The following is a 23,385-nucleotide window of genomic DNA, read 5'->3' on the forward strand; positions in this document are numbered from 1 at the left end:
CGACCTCCTGGGCTCAAACAATCCTATGCCTCAGCCTCCCAAGTAGCTGGGACTACAGGTGCCTGTCACCAGGCTTGGCTAAATTTTTTTGTCTTTTGCAGAGATGAGGTCTTGCTATGTTGCCCAGACAGGTAATGATCTCCTGGGCTCAAGTGATCCTCCCACCTGAGCCTCCCAGAGTGCCGGAATTACAGGCATGAGCTACCACACTAGACCTCTTTTTTTCTTTATTACATATTTCTCTAATAAAGTGCTCTGTATGCAGTGGGCATTCAATATTTGCTTAATTAAACTGAACAGAAAGTTCTTCTAGCTACCATGCAGAGTATCTAAATTTATGTCATTGGTCCTAGAACTGCTCTCTGAGGCAACACAAATCATACCTATGACAGTTCTTCAAATTTGTGAAGCACATACTCAAAATAAGGATGTAAAAAATCCATCACCCATGCTGACACTCTAATGTCCCAGACACAGTAGGCATTAGCAACCTGAACATATTTCTTACTAAGCCTGCACAGTTTTAGAATTCTTCTCAACCCAACATTCAAAAACCATTTTCCATTCCAGCCTAAGTTTTCATGTCCCTGATTCATTCATCCCAAGTCCCCTCAGCCATTGCTCATACGCAGGTTCCCTGGGCATCTGGTCACAGTGATCTGAATGGACACTAGTTTATCAGTGATGTACCTAAAGCAACTTATTTCATTTCTTTGAACTGAATATTCTAGACATAGTCTGTTTAAAAAGTGAATAATTACTAGCTTCTCCATTTCAGTATTATATTTCTAGCAGTGCTGCCCAAAATGAGTAGCTATGATGACAGCCTCTTGTTACACCACTGGTGTATACTGAACTTGCAGTTGATTTAAAATATGCAGGTTTTCTTTCCACAATCTGCTGGTAAGTCATCCCCTAAAACTGTGCTCCCCAACCCTTTATTCTCTCCTAAATTGATTTTTTGAACTTAATCATATTATTGTACATTTAAGTAAATGTAAATGATCCAGATTCTATCATTCAACAGAATGTCTGCAGTATCTGCTGCCTTTATGTTTCACATGATAAGCATATCGTCTGTGCCTTCAGACACACTATCAGCCAACATGTCGGTGCTGGATGTATTTTCCCAATGTTGCGTAAGAGAGAATACCTTCGAGAGTTTGGCCTAGGAACGTGGCCTGGGACTCCGCCAAGCATCTCTCTCCAGCAAAATGACTGCAGATTTCTCGACCTTCAGATTCTACATCATGTACAAGAAATTTGTCTGTGTTTAAAAACACATTCAAGAAATAAGTGAACATGTGAAAAGACAGAAAAACTTGTTTCGATTTGGGCATAGTTTCAGTTTTCAAAGGCACATGAAGGCAGAAAGAAAGAATCAGAAAATGGAACTACTGATGATAGCAACTCCAAAACCAAGGCTAATTAGACTAAATCCCATGGCAAAAATTTTATTTAATAAGCTTCCTTTCTCTCTCTCTCTCTCTCTCTCTCTCTCTCTCCTCTCTCGATGTAAGTACACACACACACACACACACACACACACACACACACACGCACCTTTTAGTAATTTTTTTTTAGGTTTTCTGCACCTGATTGCTTCCATGAATGACACAAAGTACAGACAATATGAGTTTCTTTGGTTATCATGCAATTTTTTTTCTCTGCTTACCAGAAATTGGCACAAATTTAAGATATACTATATTCTACTCCCTGAAGCACAGTAGCTGGCATCTCCACTGGCATTTAAAAATTTGAAGACATTTACAAGAAAATCCACAAGTTTATAGTTGCTGTCTAAATCAACTTTAACATTTCATATATTCACAATTTCCTGAGTGAATCAAATTACACATAAGAAATTGTAGAACTAAGCCAACTAAATGACTTTTATAATAGGTAGTGGGCAAAAATAGTATTCAACCTTTTCCTCCAATTTCTGCCTTTCTTTCAGCAAAACAAATAAACCATTTTCTATGAAGTTTCTGTATGCATCACTAGTGATAATCTGAAGCAGCTATTAATCAATCTATCAGTGCATTCAGCAGCATTTATCAAAGTACCTCCCCTGCCACCAGAACTGTTTTGGATGCTGTTGTGGCCATATGCAAAAATGAACTAAAGATAGATTTTTTCATCCAAGAATTTTAAGTCAATTTGTGATTATTGGGTCCTGGTTCCATTACTTTTTTTTTCTTTTTTTGGTGCTGGCTCGGATGTATATCTTCATCTCTTCTAAGATTGAGGCAATCCTTTTCTTCTTTTTTTTTTGGTGTTAAAAATCTTGCTATATATATGACTTTACTTATTCTTACATCTTCTGAAATCATTAAAGTTAAAAGTGGATTGTAGATCAAAAACATTCTTAAAGGTCTCTGCTCAAATTATTTGGTGTCATTGTATCTCAGAAACTGTAATGAATTACCTGTGGCAACTGAATAAAATAAGAACCTTTGTACTCAATGCTCTGGTACATATCCCTGAAAATAATAAATGTTTAAAAAAAAAAAAAAAAGCCAGCCCTTGATTCCTGACATGCTATTCTACATTTGGCCACTACAACGTTAAAAGGATTTAGAACATCAAACTGTGGATCTGCTTGTTTTAAAATTTCATCTGTAATTCCACATGCATCCCCACCCCCATACACACTCACCAGATCTGAATATGGTAACAAGGAAATCCTAGCAACTGTAGCATTAGAAAAATGGTTCATATGGAAATAAGCCATTTGACTGGTAAAGCTGGTGATTTTGTTCTCTAGGTGGCACTATTACTTCAATTTTTGGTGAGTTGCTTAAATTACTTGAAACTGCCCGTTTATTTTCTTTGAATTCCCATTATATAAGTTTTAATATATATAAGCTAGTTTTAATTAAATGATAGGTTGCCTTCTAGATTTTATTTCAATAAGCCAATTTGAAGTTCAGTGATTTTATCGTATAATTTTATGTTTCCTTACTATATTGTGTCTTAGATTTAAGAAATCCTCCCTTGCCTGACCTCCTCTCTCCAAAAATGCAGAGGCATGTCAAAAACACAGAGGGTCATCATAAAGTTCCCGTCAGACCAAAGGAACCAAGATGAAAGCATGTTTAAGAGCTACTAGGTTCTGGGAGATTTCAAAATCAGGACATTACTACCATGACAACCAATGAAAAGTTCTTTCAAGTGAACCTTTGGGGAAAACTATATAACATTCGTTACTCTCTAGGCTCTCTGGAAATAAACTTTTACTCTATTATGGCTGTCACTAAAGCTTGTAAATTTACTTTTCTTCCCTCCAATCGTTCTCCTGTCCCATACCCAGCCCCCTAACCCACCTAATGCAATCCATCTTCAAACATCAATCTATAAATGAGACATCAGGGCAATGAGCCACTTCTTAACATCCAGTTTATTTGATCAGATTTGTCTCACCAAGAACACATGTGCCCCAGAGCTTGTACTTGAACTTAAATACTTAAATGAAAGCTTCCACACTTATCTGACCAGACACTCATATTTTTCTACAGAAAAGAGAATACCTTCCTGTCCCACTTAGAGAACACACCCATTTACCACTCCCGATTTCCGCCCCTGCAAAAGGTTTTCAATGTCAGTACATTAGTGAGCTCCATTGTTTTGCATCTGCCATCAATAATGATTCCATATACTCAATAATTAGGTCCATGACCTTTCTAAGTCTTTTTAGTGTACATACTCTGGAAATCCAGTGATGCATTTAAGTATAAAATTATTTAGGATTAAATAATTCTATGCCTTAAGAAGAAGTTTAAGAGGACTTTTAGGACACACAGGACTAAGCCAAAGACACGCTATGTTTCCTAGGTTTAAATCCCACGTGCAAATGACATATGGATTTCATTTGCCAACATCATTTATTGCTTAACATTACTCCATACTAAATAGAGTAAATGGATGCAGAGTGTAACCAATAAGTTTGCTCATTCACTTTTGAAGCCCATCTGTGCATGTTATTCATCCTAATAAAGAAAATTTATCACAACACTATTTGATGTGATTCTTGTTCAAATGATTTCTTCTTCCATTGAACAACAGCCAGCACTTAAAACCTAGAATTCCACAGAATTCTCTCCATGATTCCACTTTAAAATGCAGTTCACAGCTTGAGATCACAGAGCCTGCCAGTGGCTGAATGGCTGTACTAGATGGCTGAGAGTCCTTCAATTAAGCAGCAATTTTGCAATTAGTGGAAACTGAGTGCTCTATAACAATTGTTTGAAAACAAGTTGTGACAAGTTAGCAATTACCTTATAAAAGGGACATATTCACTTTTGTTGCATAGGCGAGCCCCCTTACACAAATTCAACTCTTGCACACAGAGAGATACAAGTTGAAAATTAACGTTTTAATCACTAAAATCAAATCCATATTATGGGCACCTGAAATGGGAGTGCCTTTCTTCTCATAAGATATTCAGAGTTTAGCTATCATCCACTCTCTATGCTGTTTTTATTCAAGAAGTCTGAAATTTTTCTTCTCTACTCCAATATTAATTTCCTACATCTCAAAATGTTAATAAACTACTTGAACATGACCTTTCCAATCTGTAAATCTTCACTTTTTTAAAGATTAAATCTATGATTGAGACCCAAAGCTGCTGGCTGTTATATCTCACAGTTCACAGTTTCTCTCTCTCTCTCTCTCTCTCTCTCTCTCTCTCTCTCTCTCTCTCTCACACACACACACACACACACACACACAAACACACACACACACAAAGAGAGAGAGCGCGCGCTAGCTACAGGTTTTAGAAGATGAATGTAAAAAGAATGTAGACAAGTTCTTTGCTATACTATCAGGTGGGCGTGCCCAGCTCACGCTGTGCTGAACTACAAACCATGAGAAAGAAATGAGATTATCAATCATCCACATTTTGACTATTGAAAAGCTGATACTCTTAAAGATTTCACAAAGAAGAGAACAGCTTAATTCTCATGGTGCCCCTTTTAAAAAGCAAACCCAAGGACTTTGAGCCAGGATTTTAGAAATTTGCTTTTTGTACAGGATTTCCCCCTCCTTGTGAGTCAAAATGAACAAGAAATACCACAGGACCTTAATTCCCTCTTTCGCCATTTAGGAGATTAAGGCAATTAACTCACATAGTGTAAATGAATCATTTGAGGTGATGACTGCATTTTAGGCAAATGATGACTTTCTTGGTTCCTTTGGTTTGCAAGTAAAAGTTACACACATTGAGAATACACTCTGAAACAGATTTCCTAAATGCTTTATTTTCTGGATACACCAATGTTGACCTACTATACATCTTAAATGGCTTTAAAATATCACCTTAAAATAAACAAAACTTCCAGCTACTAACTTAGCTCTGAATGGGCTATGAAAGACTTCAAAGGTATGTGAAAATTTATTATTTTGCTTTAAAAAAATGTAATGTCTAAGTGTGTCTGCAATGTTCTAAAGCCTCAAAACATGTACGTAAGCCTTGTTTATCTGGAAATCATTTCTTTCTGCTTATATCATTTATAAATAGAAAATGTTCTGTAATAAAATAGCTCCACATACATAATGCTTTTTGTGTCAGAATACTTACTGGTCTATATTTACCAACATTTATCACATTTTACAAAATGAAGTAGAAGGAAAAATAAAAGACAACGACTTTATGGCCCTGGAATTCCAGTAATGGTGACCAACGTGTTTTAAATTCCAGTAAAGGTTATGGTTACATTTCGACAAGTGTCTCTTTCCTTTCTCTTACCTCTCCTGCTAGCCCAGAGATAAATTTACCAAAAAGAAAAGGGGGGGAAAAAAAAGTCTTAAGCAAGGCATCTGCAAAACCAGGGAACAGGAACAGGAGTTTAGTAATTGTTTTTAAAAGGTGCCGTTTCCAAGGTCAAAACTTTGTAGTATAATTTCAACATGCTATATTACCTATTATGTGTAATGCCTTGAAGTGCTACATGTCATAACATCAGAAATCTCCAACCTAAAAATTACGTTGCATGAGGTAAGCACTGAAGGCACACACGTTCAAATTAAATCTGTAATTATGCCTCAATAAATTAAAATGTAAAAAAGACATATCAAATTGTAAGACCAAAATGGCTTTTGACCTTACAACAAACTCATATAAAAATAGGTTTTTCGATAATAATGAAGAGGGGAGAGAGTTTTTGCAGGAAGTTGAGACAGTAGGGAGGGGTCTCATTTCATAGCATATCACCTTTTATATGCAGTTAGAAAATCAACGTTCGCAATTACGTATTACTTTGGTTTAAAAGATAACTGTACTAGGAAGATTAATAAACTCAGAAATATGCTTTTCTTCGCTTCTGGCCAAGAACATTCCTGCATGCTTGTCGGAAAATGTTCTTTGGTTGCAACTGACATTGAGAAGTAAGTGCAAGATACCTAGTGGACCTTAAAATAAGATTCCAGAAACCCTAACACACCACCAGTCGAGGCTTATCAAAGCTCCCCCAGCGCGAGGAAAACTTTTGCAAATGAGCCAAACGGGAACGGCGAGTCAAAATTCACTGACGACGAGTCGCACGCCCCACCGAGCTGGAGTCGGCAGCACCATTCAACAAGTCCCTCCTACCAGCTCTCTAAGGGATCCCGCAAAACCTTCCCTTCCCACTTCCCCACCCCCAGCCTCCCGCCCCCTGCAGCGGCTCTTGGCAGCATGGCCAGCAGAGGGCACCCTCTACCTTCCCTAGCTTCGCTCTCCGGGTCCCCTCCTCCTCCTCGCCTCCCCTCCACCTCGGTCCCTCATCCCCGCTCCACCCCCAACACACAAACACTACATCCTCCAGTTCACCCCGCAGCCCCGAGACTTCTTCCTTAGGGACGCCCCTAGTCTGTAATCTCCCCTTCTTGCCCGTCAGGCACAGAGCCCCTAATCCTCAGCTATTTCTTTCCAGGCGCAACTCACTCACTCACATCCCCAGAGACTAACCCGAGTTAGGAATCCCCCACTGACATCCACCCACTCCCCGAAAGTCAAAACTCTGACTTCCCTGGAGGGCGCTTCAGAAGAGGGGTGCAAGATGGGGAGAGGCGTGGGTTCGGCCGGCCCCGGAGTCTCGCAGACCCTTCTAGGTCTCAGCGGTAGGAATTCCGCCTCCCAACTTTTCCAAGCTACGTAGGCTTCGGATTTGTAAGTCCACTTCAGACTCAACTCCTGGGGAGCAGGTAACCGTGTGCAGCCCCGGGACGGGGTGCGGGCTGAGGGCGCAAGCTTCCCTCCCCACTACCCCCACAAATCGGCGCGGGGACCACCCTACCCCTGGAATGATTCGTAGCCCAGCCCCAGCACCCTCCTGAGTCAGGGACCCCGACAGCTCTGGGTCCCCAAGTGTCTCTCGACCCCTCCTGGGCTGGGGTAGGGCTGCGGGGGATACTTGGGGCGCCGTCTTTGCTCCCACCACGCAGCTTTGGGTCTCCTCCTGGCCCTATGTCCTCTACTTCGTGGCTTCCCCGGGTCCCTTTTCCCCAGGTGCTGCCGGTTGACCCTCTGGGTCGTGGGATTTGGGAGAAAGCTCCCTAGGAGCAACTCCAAATCCTCTCTTCTCCCAGAGGGGAGTAAGAAGGAGCCTGGCCTCGTCCCACAACTTTAGGGGTCCCCAGTCAACTTTCTCCCGCAGACGGGCGGCTCCCGCGCCAAGACCCACGCCCGGCGCTCGCCTACCTCGGGGTCCACACAAAGCTCACGGGTCCCCGGCGGCGGAGTCACATCGTGGTTCCGATTCTGGCTCCAGCGCCCAGCCCCGGTCCCCGTCGCGGTGCTGCTCCCCGCCGGCCCCACAGCAGCGGTGGCAGCTGCATTCAATATCTCATCAAAGCCCCCCAAGCAGGAGGTGGGGGGCGCACCGGGCTGGCTCCTCGGTCCGGCCCGGGAGCCCGAGGAGCGACGGGGTGCGCGGGACGGCGAGCCGGCGGGTGTTCCCCGGCGCTGCGGCGGCGGCGGGGACCCGGAGCTCCAGGCTGCGCCTTGCGCCCGGGTCAGACATTATTTAGCTCTTCGGTTGAGCTTCCATTGGTCAGACGGCGCCGCCCCCCCGCCCCCCTCCCCCGTCTCGCCCGCGCTACCGATACCCGTTCGGGGCGGACGCTTAAAGGGAACGCCGCGCCTTTTCCTCGCCCAGGCTCAGCCCCCGGGGGACCGAGGGGCGCCCGGGACTTCCCGTTTCCCCGGGCCCTGTACCCCCCATCCTTCCCTGGGGTCCCGCGACATCGTCCCGCGAGCCCTGTGCCCTCCCGGGGCGCCTTGGGCGGGACGCCCGAGGCTTCGAGGGGTGTTGCAGCCCCAGACCCAGGGAACCCCGCGTCCCGCGCCCCCTGCGGAAACCCGGGCTGTGCGCGCTGGGGTGGGAGGGAGCGAGTGAGAATCGGACGCCCCGAGGTCTCACTCCCCTGGCCTTCAACTCTCCCCTTCCTCCGCATCCCAGCACCCAAGTTCTCTGGGAGAGGGCGTGCGTTTCCCGGGCCACAGACACACCTTCCCGCACCTTCCCGCACCACGGAGCTTGCGACCGCGAGCACACAATGAAATCGCACAGAGCATGGGGGCTCTTGGTTTACTCCGCTGCCTTCAACACGCCGGCTTAAAGAGTTCGCGCACTGACCTCTCTGGAGTTTGCCTAATAGGAATTCAATCAAGATAATAACGGCATTTTTTATTGATGAACGCCCCCAGATAACGTTACACCAAGTTACTTGTTCCAGCCAGGAAGCCCAGGCAATGACAGCCCTCGCTAAAGCCACACGCTTTCTAGCAGACCAAACAGAAAAACGGAAAGAGAAAGAAAACAAACCCACCTTTTCAGTCACTACTTGTCAAAGTAACCATCAAGGCAGCTGCTCTGGGAAAGACTTCGGCCCCCAAACTCCCAGACTCTATTATTTTTTCACGTTCCCTTCGCTTAATTAAAGAGGGGAGGGGGCGCGAGTCTTTGGTGCCCGGTATGTACTCCTTCTGTTCTGCAGCAAAGAAGTTAAATTATTGATAGTGGAAATTGCATGGCGGAGGTAATACTCGCACCCCATCAGCGAGGAGCTCCATTTGATCTCGGCAGAGGCAGGGAGATTTCATGCTAGCTCGCCGGGGGGAGCGGCAGCGCGAGCAGCCCTCTCCGCGGTGAATGGGAAAGTGGGTGGGAGTCCACGAGAGGGCTCCACGGTGCCTTGACGTGCGCTGTCATATGATACCTCCGCTGCCTCGAAATAGACACTCTAGTGCACGAATTACCAGAATCAAAATTCAGCGCATTTAAAATGATACATCTTTTATTAGAAGAGTTCCGTTCCAGGGCATTGCATGCTTTTGCAGATGTTTTCACTTCCAGCCCCAGCAAACACACACATATAAGCTAACCCTTTTAATAACGAACCAGAGCAGTAAAGATAAAGTCTTCTGCTTTAATCAGAGTCGGGGTAGGGGATTCGAGGGTGGGGGCAGAACCGGCTCCGTTAATCCTCCCCTCCCCTTCACCCCTACCACTGCCAGCAGCAAAAGAGCAAATAGCTTTTCGGGTTCTCATTTGCCTGTAGTCAAGACCCTTCGAGAGAACTTATATAGCTGGGGTCCAGAGGACATTTTCAATTAGCCATTTGATGAACTCTGTCAACCGTCTACCTATGTTCCTGCTTTAAGCTGAATTTTCTTCTCATTAGTTCAACCAATTTGTGCAGACCTTAAAATTTAGAATAAAGAACAAGACAGCAGCACCGTACTTAACTCATAAAAATCACCTGAGTGAGTGTTAAAAATGAAGGTTCCTCCTTCTGAAATTGTGATTTAGTAGGGGTGGGGCAGGGTCCAGGAATTAGAATTTTAATAAATACCACCAGCAATTCGGGTGCAGACAATCTGAAGTCACACTTTGAGAAACACTCTCTTGTGGGTACAACACTGACTATCAGAGGAATCTCCCACCAAGCCCACACCCAAATTCTGCAGGCAGCTTTCTGTGTATGTGCATTTTTCTGTAATCTCAAAGGCGATTGACCTAATAATTGTGGAGACTCGCTGCTGTAGGAATTTCCCTAAAGACTCCAACATTAATTTTGCTAAAGGGAAAGATTTATAAACAGTTTCCTTTCATGGACCCTCTTGTGGTTACCAAGAATGTACTGTTGAACTGAATATATAATATTATTACATACTCAGTTGAATTTACCTAGGGGTTTACAGTTAACAAAGTGAATTCTCTAATATTAGCTATTTTAGAACTTCTAAAGACTAGTTAAAAGAAATTATTTACCCATTTTATAAAAGAAGAATCCGATACTCTGCCAGGAAATAATTTACCCACGTTCACGCAGTGAAGTACCAGGGACAAGACTTCAGTGAACTTAAGAATTCCTGCTAGAAATAACCCTGCTTCCATCTCCCCACCTCCTAAGTGAAGCTATCGGTTCCTTGGAAGTGTTATCAGAATGTGTGATCATTCAGAGCGCCTTTGCAAATTGTTGGACTAAATAGTCAAATTATTCAAATATATGCATATTCTTCGAGTGTCACACATTTAGCTTTGCACCTCTGTCAACTTGACAGAGCACATGACCAATACAAACTACCCTACAGCACAGATGGTGGAGTTCATTGTGGAATATTTAATGTATGTGAAATACGCAGACTAACCAGAAAGCAATAAAGGACAGAGCGTATGAAGCTGGGTACTGTTACCCCAGAAACCCTCTGCGTTGGTTCCCAGGTTGTAAGCTGAATGCATACACAGTGTCTTTCAGTAGTATAATACAATTTAAATGGCTAGTTTTATAAATTAAAAAACATACTTGTACTACATTATAAAGGACTGGAGGAACCCTACTCCAAACTTTTTGTTTTAAAACTTTATGTTAACTTTAAACTGATGCTTTACATTTGGTTAAAAATGAAAAATGAGTTCTACCCTCAGATTTTTAAGCTCAATAGTAATTTATTTTCTTTCTGAAAAACACCTGGCAAGTTAATACCAGGAATCTAAGCTAGCATTCTGAATGCTGCTCACTTAGAAGTTATGGCAAATCTTTTTCCTGCTAAATTCACATTGGCACGTCAGCATTTCTGCTGAAGGAACAAGTGTTCTCATTTCCCAGACTCTGATTGGGTGGGTCTATGGCCAATCTTCTTATTCCTACTCTCCCTTGACATTATATAAATAAATGTGTGTATCTTTGCTTTCCAGTGTGTGGTGCAGTTTTACTGAGGAAAAGACAGAGGAGTCAGAAATGTCAGGGGTATTTAGAAAGAAAAGAAGATCAAATGCCAATTCAGATAACCATGATGAATCTACCTCTTAACACTTCTGAGCATTTCCAAACTTTCTGATTTGTGATTATAGCATTACCAAACTATATGTGACCAGACTTATTTGCCTTAAATTACATCTTACATTCAAAAACAATGATGCCAAGGTAAACAAACGTTGTACCAGTGCCTTACATGGAATTCTAAATGTTATTTTTTACTTGCTTAATTCAAGTAGCATATAGAGATAATTTTGGAGGTCTAAAATCAAAGTTTTACAAAATATTTCCCATTGTGGTCAAGGTTGATGCTGAGAACATACAGCATACGTTTCTTGTTCTTCTTAAAGATTGGTCTCTGACATGATTGATATGTTAGGAACAAAGTTTCCAAATTTATAATCTGAACATTTTCTTTATTACTAAAATGAGGGAAAGTTTCACAGCTTGAAAAGAAGATGCTACTTATTTCAGTTTTGTGGGGCTTAAAACTTAATTGTGAATTCATCTGAATATTTCTTATTGGTTATGTTCTAATATGATCCTAACTCAATGTTTCAGCAGGGACAAAGGTCAGGAAGAAATGTGAATTCCCATCTATTCTTGTCAGGAAATATAAACTAATCCTCATTACCCAAGTGGGAACAGAGGTAGTAGGCTCAGATTTGACATTGACATATTTTTTCTATTAATAATTTTAATTGGCTGAGGTCAATTCTATCACTATAAGCATTTTATATTTAATTGTGTTTATTTTAGCTTCCTAGTTACTCCTACCTTCAGTCTTCCTTGCAAAATAAAAAAAAGTTGTCTAGTCTAGTATCAAATGAGTTGACCTAAAAAACTGCTGAAAATTTCACTAATTGGCATGGGGAAATACTAAGTAAACAGAAAACTCTGCTGCTGAGCAGAGTTGCAGAGTTGTCTTCAAATTCATGCTGGATAATTTCAAAGGCCCAGCCCAATGTTAAACCGTGTCACTCACAATCCTTGAAATTCTTGTATAAGGCCTGTCCTGAGAAAAACCTTAAGGGAGAAGTAATTTCCCTATTCATCAGATGGTATATTCTCTCTAAGTTTTTTTATGAACCATAAGAATAGCTCTATACCATACTCAAATGTGTTCAGATTGGTCAACACCTGTTACAGGAGTTATGTAACCAGGCATAGCCATTAGTGGCAGACAAAAGAAAGGAACCACAGTAAGAAACTTTTAGAAGTGCCAGGACTAGGAGAGTAGAACAAGAGGGTAAAAAACTGATCCCATCTGGGAATAATATTTAGTTGGATCAAGAAAAACAGCGTAGAAACCCATATGAAGCTTTGAGACTAAACCCCCAAACATATGAAAATCATCAACTTGTAGCCTACACGTTACCAGATTTTTGCTGAGAACATTTAAAAATTAATAATGAAGAATACATTTGGTTTACTTACAATATTTCTATAAGCATGGTCAAAAGGGATGTGAGAGTGTGGATATAAGTTACAGCTGACAAGTAATAATAGCTATGTTATTAGCTGGTTTTGCTATGAGAAAAGCCATGAGAAGAATTAACAAATTTAAACCAAAGGGTTTCAGGACACTGAATCAGATGTAAGATGAAGATTAGCTTATTTTTGAGACTCACCTATTTAGGCTGTGTGATGATTGAAGTGAGAGATTTCCTACAATCAAATTTTATATTCTTCATGAAAAAATATTTTATATAAAATATAAAATTTTTTATATTCTTCATGAAAAATTATCTTATGCAAACAGATAATTTAGAAAAAAAAAATCACCGAACTTCCTGAAGTCTTATTTTAAAAACACACACTGAGAATTTGGCCTACTTTCATGTGATTCTGATACATGAATCTACACAGCACCTGTCTTTATTGTTTTTTTTGGCCAAAGACTTGGGCAGGATGTGCAACTGGCTCTCTTTCTACCTCCAGATAGCGCAGGCATGGTGAGAATGAAATCCTCAGTAGCACATGTATGAAGAATGGGTTAGGCTTTAGATTTGTCTGGCATACAGAAGCATATGGAAACATCTGAAACTCCTGACTTTCTCAACTTATTTTCCCTTTACTTCATAGTTACAGTCATTTAGTTGATTAAAGAGCCTATTCTATGGGCCGATAATAGGCAGATGCATAGAATACATTTCAGCCCTTTACATGCTCATATTCTAGGACATAAGAGTTGTATTTTAATACACTTGTGAATTTGTTAAGCATAGGAAGTTTTATTTTGTTTTGTTTTCACTTGCCATAGGTTTGGTGTGTAAAAAGATGATGGTAAACATGCCCCTAGTGGCCAGGGGGTGGTAGTGATGGACAAGAAACTTGCTCCCAAAGCTGGAGTGGCACTTAGAGGTTAGGGAGGGCCCACCACAGTTGATCAGTCCCAGTTATTTTGGTTGGCAGTGTTTTACAAAAGATAGATAAAGATAAGGAGTGGATAGGGTGGGAGGGAGGAAATGAGACAATTTTTGCTTGAGGCAAATAAATTTTCTATATATAATAGACCTATAAACGATAGGTCCAGAAGGGATCTTAAGAGATTACCTCATTTTCTTCACTATTTATAGGCCTATCATTGCAGACCAGGGAAGTAGACTATACATCCTTCTTCTGGGGAGCTATCTAGAATCCAGCAATGCTAGTGCTTGGAAGTTCCCATTTGTAATGCGTTTTTGTTCCTGTTGCAATTTATATCTTATTTCATTTCATTCAACCTTAGTGAAGATGGAGAACAGCTGCTTACTAACCTCCTTGTGTTATTAAGTCACCACTCAGACTTTTCTCATAGCAAAAGATCAGATCTCACAACCTTTCTTCATAAACTGCAACTTTCAACCCATTAATCATTTCCCTTGGTCTACCCTGGATCTCCTCCAAGGTCTCTATATTCTTCTGAAAATGTGGAGCCCCAAACCAGACATGTGTGTGAAATTATCCTGGGCTCAGGAAACACAGGAGTCGTGAGTTATCTGAACACAGCTGTTGGGAAAAACTAAAGGAAAGATTCAATCAGATTGACAAATTCTCCCCTTACAACTGGGAGACAGAAGTGATTGTTTAATAAAAAGATGAGCCTTCATAACAAAGCTAGATCTCCTGTCCTTAGCTTTTAAATGAAGCATTATTTTCAAAAGAAACAGTTCTTGAATAGAACACTTAGCTTTCACTGTTTTTCCCCTCAGTAAAATTGTTTAAGAACCAGTGGCTTTTCTGTACTCCATTTAATATCCCAAGTTGTAGACCTTTAACATTTAAACTGGGATTGTGCTTTCATATTCTCAGGTGCTTATTATATGCTGATACAATTTCTCTCAAAGGTAAGGTTTATGAAATACTGCACTACTTCTGGAGCTTTAACTTTCACCTAAATTGAACCATTTCTTTTCATTTTGTCTGCACTCAAAATCTAGTTAGAATCAAATGAATGCAACTAAGTTGAATTCAGTAAAAGAGAACTAAGCCAACCTACACAATACCTAGAATCAAGTCTTCATAAACTCATCAAGTATATCTCCACTACGGCCTTACAACCCAATGTGACCAAATCATGGGGTCAGCGGAAATATTGTTCCCATGATCCATGGTTGTCTGTTTAGGAGATATTCTATCGTGATTGTAAAATCAATCCAATTGGCCCAATAAGACATTAAGCCAGATGAGATATAGAATAAAGTCAGCACTCTAAAAAGAAATGGGGTAGCAGAAGAGAACATATACTTCTTCTTCATAATATTACCTTGAGAAATTGTCTGGGGACTTTGTAACCAAAAAGAGACGACTACAGTGTTTGCTGTAAGCAGGTACTTCTGAAACCTTAGCCAGTGAAAGGCACCAAGAAGTGGTAAGCCTAGTAGGTAGGAAAGGGTGATGCTGACACAGATGAATAGGACAAACATAATGTTTCATAAAAGTTGAAGACAGCGAGATAGGGTGAAATGGGGAATGAACTGGTGAAAGTACAGCCATGAATTTAAATTCCAGCCCCCATAATCGTTTGTTTGGTTGGTAGCCACTGCTGTGTATGTACTCAGGGAAATTATTTTTGCTGCTTGGGCAGTAGTTATGACCTAGGAATGGGGGGTGGTATATGTGGGAGGTGAGGGATTATATGGCTAGAAATCCAATTTTGGAAACTTAGCTAGTGTCTCAATAGTCATAAAGTAACTATAGGATATTTAAGAAGTTTAAAGTATAATTAGTTTTGTCCTACCATTTTGAAATCAATAATATCTTATTAGAACCATATTTAAGTGTTGTTATGCTTATGTTTTAGTAATCTGTTTTTCATTTTATTTTGAACATTAAGGTAATTAAAATCTTGCGCAGACTGTCCTTTGTTTCCTTTTGATGGGACTGTTAGAAAATAGGAGAAATATCTTTGTCCTATGATTAAGATTTGAAGGCCCAGATAGTAGTCAAAAGACTTGGGTCCTAATTCAAGCTGTGTCAGTGTCTGCCCATGTGACCTGGGCAAGTGACTTCACTAGCCCGAGATTGTTCAGATAGATACCATAAAAAAATACCATATAATTGTTTATTGAATAAATTGAAAGATCAACCACTGTGCACCTCAGTTGCCTAATCAAGAAAATGAGGTCAGTGGGCTACAAACTGAGCTTGCTAAACCCGGCAACTCATTCAGACCTTAACTCAGAGAGAAGAAATAATATAGGTAATTTCAATGCACAAGGGGAATCAGTGAACTAGATCATTTGTAAGGTACTTTTTCTATCTAAATTTGAACTCCTTTCAGGAACTGTGTATCGTTTGGTAAACTAAACTTGGAATTCATGCAATTATTTCCCCTAAAATTAGAACTTTGAGCCAAGGTAAGGATGTATAGCCTTCCAGCCATCATATTCTTTAGTTATCTCTGACAAAGCTTTAGGTGGACTTTTTCACATATCAAAATGTCCTTTAGGATCATCCCTTTTTGCTAGGCTGTTTTCGGAACTCTGGGACATATCAAATCCATTATGTGTTCATGGTGTCCTTCCCTGAATAAATCAGAGTAGAAGTGGGATGAAGTCTCTCCATGAATTTCCGCTTCTTTGATTACTTATATGCCTTTGGCAACTCTGCAAAGACCACCGACTTGTGCTATCTGAGACATACCAGCATGCATCCAATCCCTCATTTAAAACCACATCTTTCTAGGAGCTGCTTTCTAGGAGGAAGATGGATGAAATAAATATAGCAGGAAGAAGCCCAAGTAGATATATGACTCCCGTTTCCAGACTGTATCCCAGCTTAGTCTCCAGATCTAGTATCTGGAGTTCTGAGTTGGTGCAAAGACACAAAGGACCCACACACCAATTCCTGGCATGATCCCAAATGAGATGCTATTTTCAGGAAAGTCCCAAGTTTGGAGTGGATCCTTTAAAGGAAGAACATTGAATTGCACAAGGAAAGCCAATAAACATGTTAGTCCCCAACAGGGACTGTAAGCCTTGTAATTACGTTTCAGACCGTGCTTGTCCATCCTCTTCTCCATATCTGTAAACAACATGTTAGCTTTGGAGGTTTGTCATCCACTGTGTGTCTTTAGAGAGGGTGTTCCTCATCACAGCATCTGCAGTATTATAGCCAGTAACAGTTTGAAAAAGCAAACTTATGAAATAGCTTCTAAACATACCAAATCCTAATCCAAACAATTTATAACGTTTCTTACTCAATAACTCTCAGAAGTCAACTAACTTGGAACTGCCCTAAACAAGTTAAGAAAGGAGTCAGACATCATCCATTGGGTTAATAAACTAAAGTAAGTGGAAGGAAGAACATGCAGGTGAAATGTTTCAGATTCTAATCTCTTCAGTGACTATATACTTATGTCTAGATAATTTTGTATTTTGATAGTGTTTTAAGTGTGATGATAATTATAATAATAACAGCTAAGATTGAATAGTGATTTTCAGATTCGTTTGGTGATTTTAAAAAAGGACTTTGGCATTAGACAGACCTACATTTGAACCCAGCTTTGCCACTTACTGGCTCTGCTAATTTAAGATAGTTAATTAATTACAGATACCTCAGTTTTCTTACCTTTAATATAAAAATAATAATCTTTGCCTAGAAGGATTGTTGTGAGGATTCAGTGAACTACGGAAATGCAGAATGCTCACCATAGTGAGCTCAACAAAGTTAGATTTTATTATTCACACATTTGATCCTCACAAAACACTTTAACACTTTTTGTTTTATGATTATGAAAACTGGGCTTCGAAAAGGATAGGTGACAATTAGCTATCTGAAAGTCTCTCATCAGTTAGCAAAGATCAAAATGATTCTAAAGTAGCACTCCTGACAATGAATTTTGAGACTCATGCCATCTCAAAGAGTTGCAGTCAAGATCTTGTAAGAAAACCTGTATGTAAACCATCTGATAATGGGAGATCCAGATTAAATCTGGGTGGTAGCTAGGAGACAGGGAGGCACCACTTTACAATGGACTTTGGAACCAGAAAACTTTAGGTTTGGAGTTTAGTTTCTCCATTTCAGATTTTCTGTGTTAGTTTAGTCAAGTTACTTAAATTCTCCAAGCTCTAGTTTTCTTAATCTGAGAGTTACTTTGAAGGTTAAGCAACATATTCCAAATACAAAACAAATAACAGCACTGGATGAATGCAAAATAAATGTCACCTCACATCATTACAATTTGCACATACTTTCCCATGGTGCAGTAATGACAAACAGGAAGAGTTTCTGCTGAGTTAGTGAGGTCAGAACAGGTATCTTAAGCAATGCTGAGTTAATCACCAGAATCTGAACTTTGTATCTTTTTCAATGGAGTGATGGATTGCTAGGGTAATAGGATTGTGCTGGTGATACTTGGGATAAACATTGGAGTATTAGCGAGTTCAGTCAATAGAAACGTGTTTACCACACCCTCGCCTTCTCAGCCTTTGGTCCTTTCCCCACTTGGCAGCTTGTCTAATGGCAAATGTGAATTTTAAAAGTTTTCTCCCAATGCCAGTTTCCTTTTGCCGGGAAGGAAACCCCATGGCTAATGTTAACATTGACTAAATTAACATTTCTGAATCTATACTGTGTTAATAAGTGCTTCTCAAGTGTTCTGTTGTCAAATATGTATGGGAAATATTACACAGTAGTATTTGCAGGCTTTCTCACTGGTATATATCACAGACACCTTCATATCATATGTCAGTTTTATAGATATTTCAAAATACTGATACTTATTACTTCAAAATTATAATATTTACCTTGTGGTTAGATCATTTTTAATGCATTAAAAAGCATAGGTATTACTATATCACACAATATGTTATTTTAAATGTTTTTATAACTGTACATCAATGTCATTGGCTTCCTTTGTAATTTTACACTTTTATTTCATTCAATTAGACTTGTTTTTATTTATTTATTTATTTATTTATTTAGACAAAGTCTTACTGTGTTGCCCAGACTGGAGTGCAGTGGCTGATCTCGGCTCACTACAACCTCCACCTCCCAGGTTCAAGTGATTCTCATGCCTCAGACTTCCAAGTAGCTGGGATTACAGATACGTGCCATCACACCTAGCTAATTTTTTGTTTTGGTAGTGACAGGGTTTTGCCATGTTGGCCTGACCTCAAATGATCTGCCCACCTTGGCTTCCCAAAGTGCTGAGATTACAGGCATGAGCCACCGTGCCCAGCCCCATTTAGAAATTTTTATAAGAAGGGTTTACATAGGATTTACCAGACTGCCAAGAGGGTAGAGTCCATAGCACAAAAATTGTTACAAACTCCATGTTAATCGAACACACAGTAAAGGATAATAATAGCAGAGGAATATTTTTTTTTTTTTTTTTTTTTTTGAGAGGGAGTTTAGCTCTTGTTGTCCAGGCTGGAGTGCAATGGCATGATCTTGGCTCACTATAACCTCCACCTCCAGGGTTCAAGCGATTCTCCTCCCTCAGCCTCCCAAGTAGCTGAGATTAGAGGCACCTGCCACCATGCCTGGCTTTTTTTTTTTTTTTTTTGTACTTTTAGTAGAGATGGGTTTCATTATGTTGGCTGGGCTAGTCTCGAACTCCTGCCCTCAAGTGATCCGCTTGCCTCGGCCTCCCAGAGTGCTGGGATTATAGGCGTTAGCCACTGCGCTGGGCATCAGAGAAATTTTTAAATACTGATTATGGAAGTTATTGGCAAGGAAGAGGTCCTTAGCAGAGAAGGAAAGTGAAAGCAGAAGAAATCATTGGTTCCTACTAAAGCAGCCAGAATAACGATGAGCACGGAAGGTAGAGAACAGTCAATTCAAAAGCCCCTGTATAATTAGAGCTCCATCTTCCTTTTCCTTTTTATTTCTCAATTTTCTCCATATTCCTTTTCTTTTTTTCTATTCACTCACCCTGCAATGTCCTATCCCAAAGGCTTTGGATGTTTGTGGCACCTTTCTGCAATCAACTAATTTGTATATATATTTTTTTCTCACAGTAGTCTTATTACTTAGAGGCAGGAGGTGGTTGACTATTTCCTTGAAGCTGGAGATAAATAAATTCTAACTCCTTTTGGTATTGATGAGCAAGGTGCTCCAAGGAAATTTCTAATAGCATAACATTATAGCATGCACTCTGGGAACAAAGATCTCAGAGCATGCTCTGCCGCTGTTTAGGAAAATTGTTGGATCACCTTTCCCAGGGTGTGAAGATTTTGGAGTGCATTTCACATTCACTGAGAGGTTAAAAACTTTGACAAGTATATGTTACTTCCGGTAGTGGTCCAGAAAATGCCTACAGTGGGTCAAAATGGCTCATACAAGCTACAACTTTCTCCCAGCTTAGGCTGAATTGTTAAATCCAGGGGTCACATGTTACTACACTACTGGTTAGTAGAAACAAGACTTAAAAAAGAATTTTTATTTTAAAATTAATACTTTGGAATATATTTTGCCATTTGTCTAAAATAGAATTCAAGAATGATGTCTGTTATCCCCAGTGCATCAGAAGTTATTTTAAATATGGCATCTTTATAAAAGTCAATAGCTGCCTCATCAAAGGGCAATCATGTCTAGTGTGGGTGGCTGTGCCAATTGTTTTTGAACTACTGCAGCAATCTAGCCAATCCTAGGGAATGGCTTGCAGTCTTTCTACACCCACAATTTTTTTCTTAATTATCTCCACCAGGCTGAGTTAGCTAAGGACAGATCTATAGCATTTCCTGGATGTCAAAATGCCCACACACCTTCTGCAATCCTTGGGCACCTGCTCCCTTTCATGTTTCTTTTGGTTGGTCCACCTAATTATCTATTATCATGTGTATATAATGCATTATTCATGAGACCCATGCAATTTTAGGTTGGAATATCTTTGATTTTAAAAGGAAATGACCTGAAAAATTAGAACTTCCGCTTGCACAAAGAAAATAAACAGCAAATTTGATAGCAGGTCTTTCATTGCACCACCTGCTTTTAAAAACAATCTGCAGAAATTTGAGATCGTTCTCTAAATTAAAACTTTCCTAGCCATCATTCCATAAACCAACAGGTTCAACACTCAGATTCCTTCTATTCTGGATTGAAATATGTTGCTTTGATATTTTTCATGATATACTTAACAGGTTAAAAATTTGTGGTACACCAAATTGTAAATCATCAAAGGTTACGGTAACTTAGGCTTTACTTTCCCCCACAAAGTAAGGCCTAAGTTACCCTAACCTTTGATCCAAGAAATAGTTTCACTCAAACTTGGAACAGAAATGGAATTTAGAGTTTATTCTTAGAACATCTCCTTTGTTTCATGTGTGAGGAAGCAGAGATCAAGAATGACTGATTGACTTTTTTAGCTACTGACAAACAGCTGGTGGTAAAGCCTGAACTCAGGATTTTAATCTTATTCACTGTATTCTCTTGAAAAAAGGAATCTTATGAGGTCTGTTCCCTTCTAAGGACTGGAGCAAATAAAGATACCAGTCTTTGTCTCTAGGCTACAAACAAGATCCACTAAGATATGAACCATTCAGTCTTGCTTATTCTTGAATCTTCAGATTATAACGCAGTTCCTGGCACATAATGTCAAGTAATGTGTTGCCAATTAATACTTACAAAATAAAATTATGAATGCTAGATTCTCTATAAAAAGTAGACCTTTTGGGCAAAATGGGAAATGGCCAGACAAGCTAATGATCCACATAAGCATCAGAATATCTACCAAGATAAACAAGTACCCAGGTGTCCAAGACTGGGATGAAATTCCAGAGGGTCGAAAGAAAACAAGCCAGCATGAATTCATCCATCAGATATGGGCTGGGCTAAGTGACCTCTGAGAACGTTCCCAGACCACAGAATCTATGACTCACGAGTAAAAGTAATGTACATCTTGGCTTTGGCTCCTTGTTCTCTGTGTTTGTTTTATGGTGAATTAGCAGCTATGACTTAGATGGTGTGTCAATTGCAGGAAGATTCCTGCTTTCTTTGAGTTTCTCACTGAGGGAGAGGGAAAGACTGTCTTAGGAAGCCTAGTTAAAACTTTCCATTAGGCCTGAACATTTTGAAAACTATTTGTAGACCATGCTTTTAATTTAATTAAATAAATCAAAATAGGAGAAAATAATGTCTACGGCTCCCTCTGGTACCTTAGTGGGGTTTAAGGCAATATGGTCTAGAGAGGAATAAATGCAAATTTTCTTAAAATTTGAAGAAAGATTCTGAGTTAGTCTTTACATCTTACTGGCAGTGTAGTGTTAGATAATTCTGCACCTTACTTTTCTCATTTGTAAAAAGCAATCAGTGATTACTACCTTATATGACTGATAAGGAAATCAAATGAAACCTGCAAAGAACAGTCAAAGTACTATATGAATCTAAAATGTTATTACTAGAAAATACAAATGAAGTCTCTACTACAGCAGAACAATTTCTTGTAGGACTCTTTTATAATGTTGGAACGAAAAAAGAAAAAAATGTCCACCTGTTTTTAAAAACTCAGAATGAACACTCCAAAAATTGCCAAATGAGAGTAGAGGCAGGGATCAAAAATTCATAGTTCCATCTCTGCACCATAGTGTTTTAGGGGTATTAAATCTTTATGAAACATGTGTATCGTTCTCAAAAGACACTTGTTAAAGTAGCAGCTCTACATTCCAAACTAAAAGAAGAAAGATGCCATATTTTTGAAATTAAAATCACCTTTAAGCCAAAAAGGGGAGAAACTTTCTTTATTGTTAAAAAATTTAATCTTTCTCCCCTTAAGACCTGTATTTCCATAGCACTCAATGGTGGTAAGCTTTCACTAGATGCTAATGTTTATTTTTATTGTTAAGTACTACGCAATGTTCTTGACATAGATTATGGCATGTAAATTTAAGAGACTCACTGCTTGTTAAATTCCCAGCAGAAAACACACACAGAGACACACACGCCCATACACACACACACACACACACACACACGCAGGCGCGCACACGCGCGCGCACACACACACACACACACAGCAGTAGCAGATCAGCAGAGAAAGACACCAGCCAAAGAAAGATAATTTGAGATACTTCTGAGGTAGCAGTTGTAAAATTAAAATAAGCAACTCATTAAATTATCCATAGAGTGAAAAGAAAGCTGCAAAAATAGATATTTTTCTGGCAAGTCAGTGCTTTTCAGAACAAATTTAGTTTTCAGCAGAGCTTTTAAATCTGATGGTATCAGTTCATATTCATTAGAGTTATTTAAGTGGTTAGACTAGCTTGTCCTAATTAAAATCAAAGAGTAGCTTTACTGGCCTTTGATAGAAGTATATTTAATAAAAAATATGCTCAGTTAGACCTCATTTTAACTGACAGATTGTAAGCAATATGATTGAGTGAATGTTATTTGAGCAAGTTTGAACCTGGTCCCAAAATCACAGAATTAAAAAATAAAAACCCTTCGTAAGTCATACTTTCATGCTGGTTTTTCCTCATTTCTGTTTGTTGGCGTTGGTGGCTGATGATCTATTTTGTGGTCGTCCAGTCCCTTGCCTTCTCTCTCTCAGTGCCTGGTTTTGGAATGCTGTTTCTTACTAAAGCTTCCCCTAGAGGACAGGCCAGGAAAAGGAAAGAAACTAAATTTACCAGCTTCTCTTCTTATTAAGAAATTAGATCAGAGATTTGATGGGGAAAGAGTCTGACAAATGAAAGTGGACGCTTATATATGTTGATT

The 23,385-nt window shown here is 39.8% G+C and overlaps 1 protein-coding gene across 2 annotated transcripts in view; it reads right to left on the reverse strand.

Annotated features, from left to right (window-relative positions):
- BDNF (brain derived neurotrophic factor) overlaps nucleotides 1-23,385 on the reverse strand; it is a 70,611-nt gene that overhangs the window by 42,670 nt on the left and 4,556 nt on the right. The window contains exon 1 of one of the 2 annotated variants that reach the window (XM_074401275.1): nucleotides 8,492-8,789. The exons of the other annotated variant lie outside the window; for it this stretch is intronic. Coding sequence (XP_074257376.1) covers nucleotides 8,492-8,557 — 66 coding nt within the window. The 5' untranslated portion in view covers nucleotides 8,558-8,789. Of the gene's footprint in view, nucleotides 1-8,491; nucleotides 8,790-23,385 lie in introns of those variants that run through there. 2 annotated transcript variants of the gene reach the window in all.

The sequence above is a fragment of the Saimiri boliviensis genome, chromosome 6 (genome assembly GCF_048565385.1).
Source record: "Saimiri boliviensis isolate mSaiBol1 chromosome 6, mSaiBol1.pri, whole genome shotgun sequence".
NCBI lineage: Eukaryota > Metazoa > Chordata > Mammalia > Primates > Cebidae > Saimiri > Saimiri boliviensis.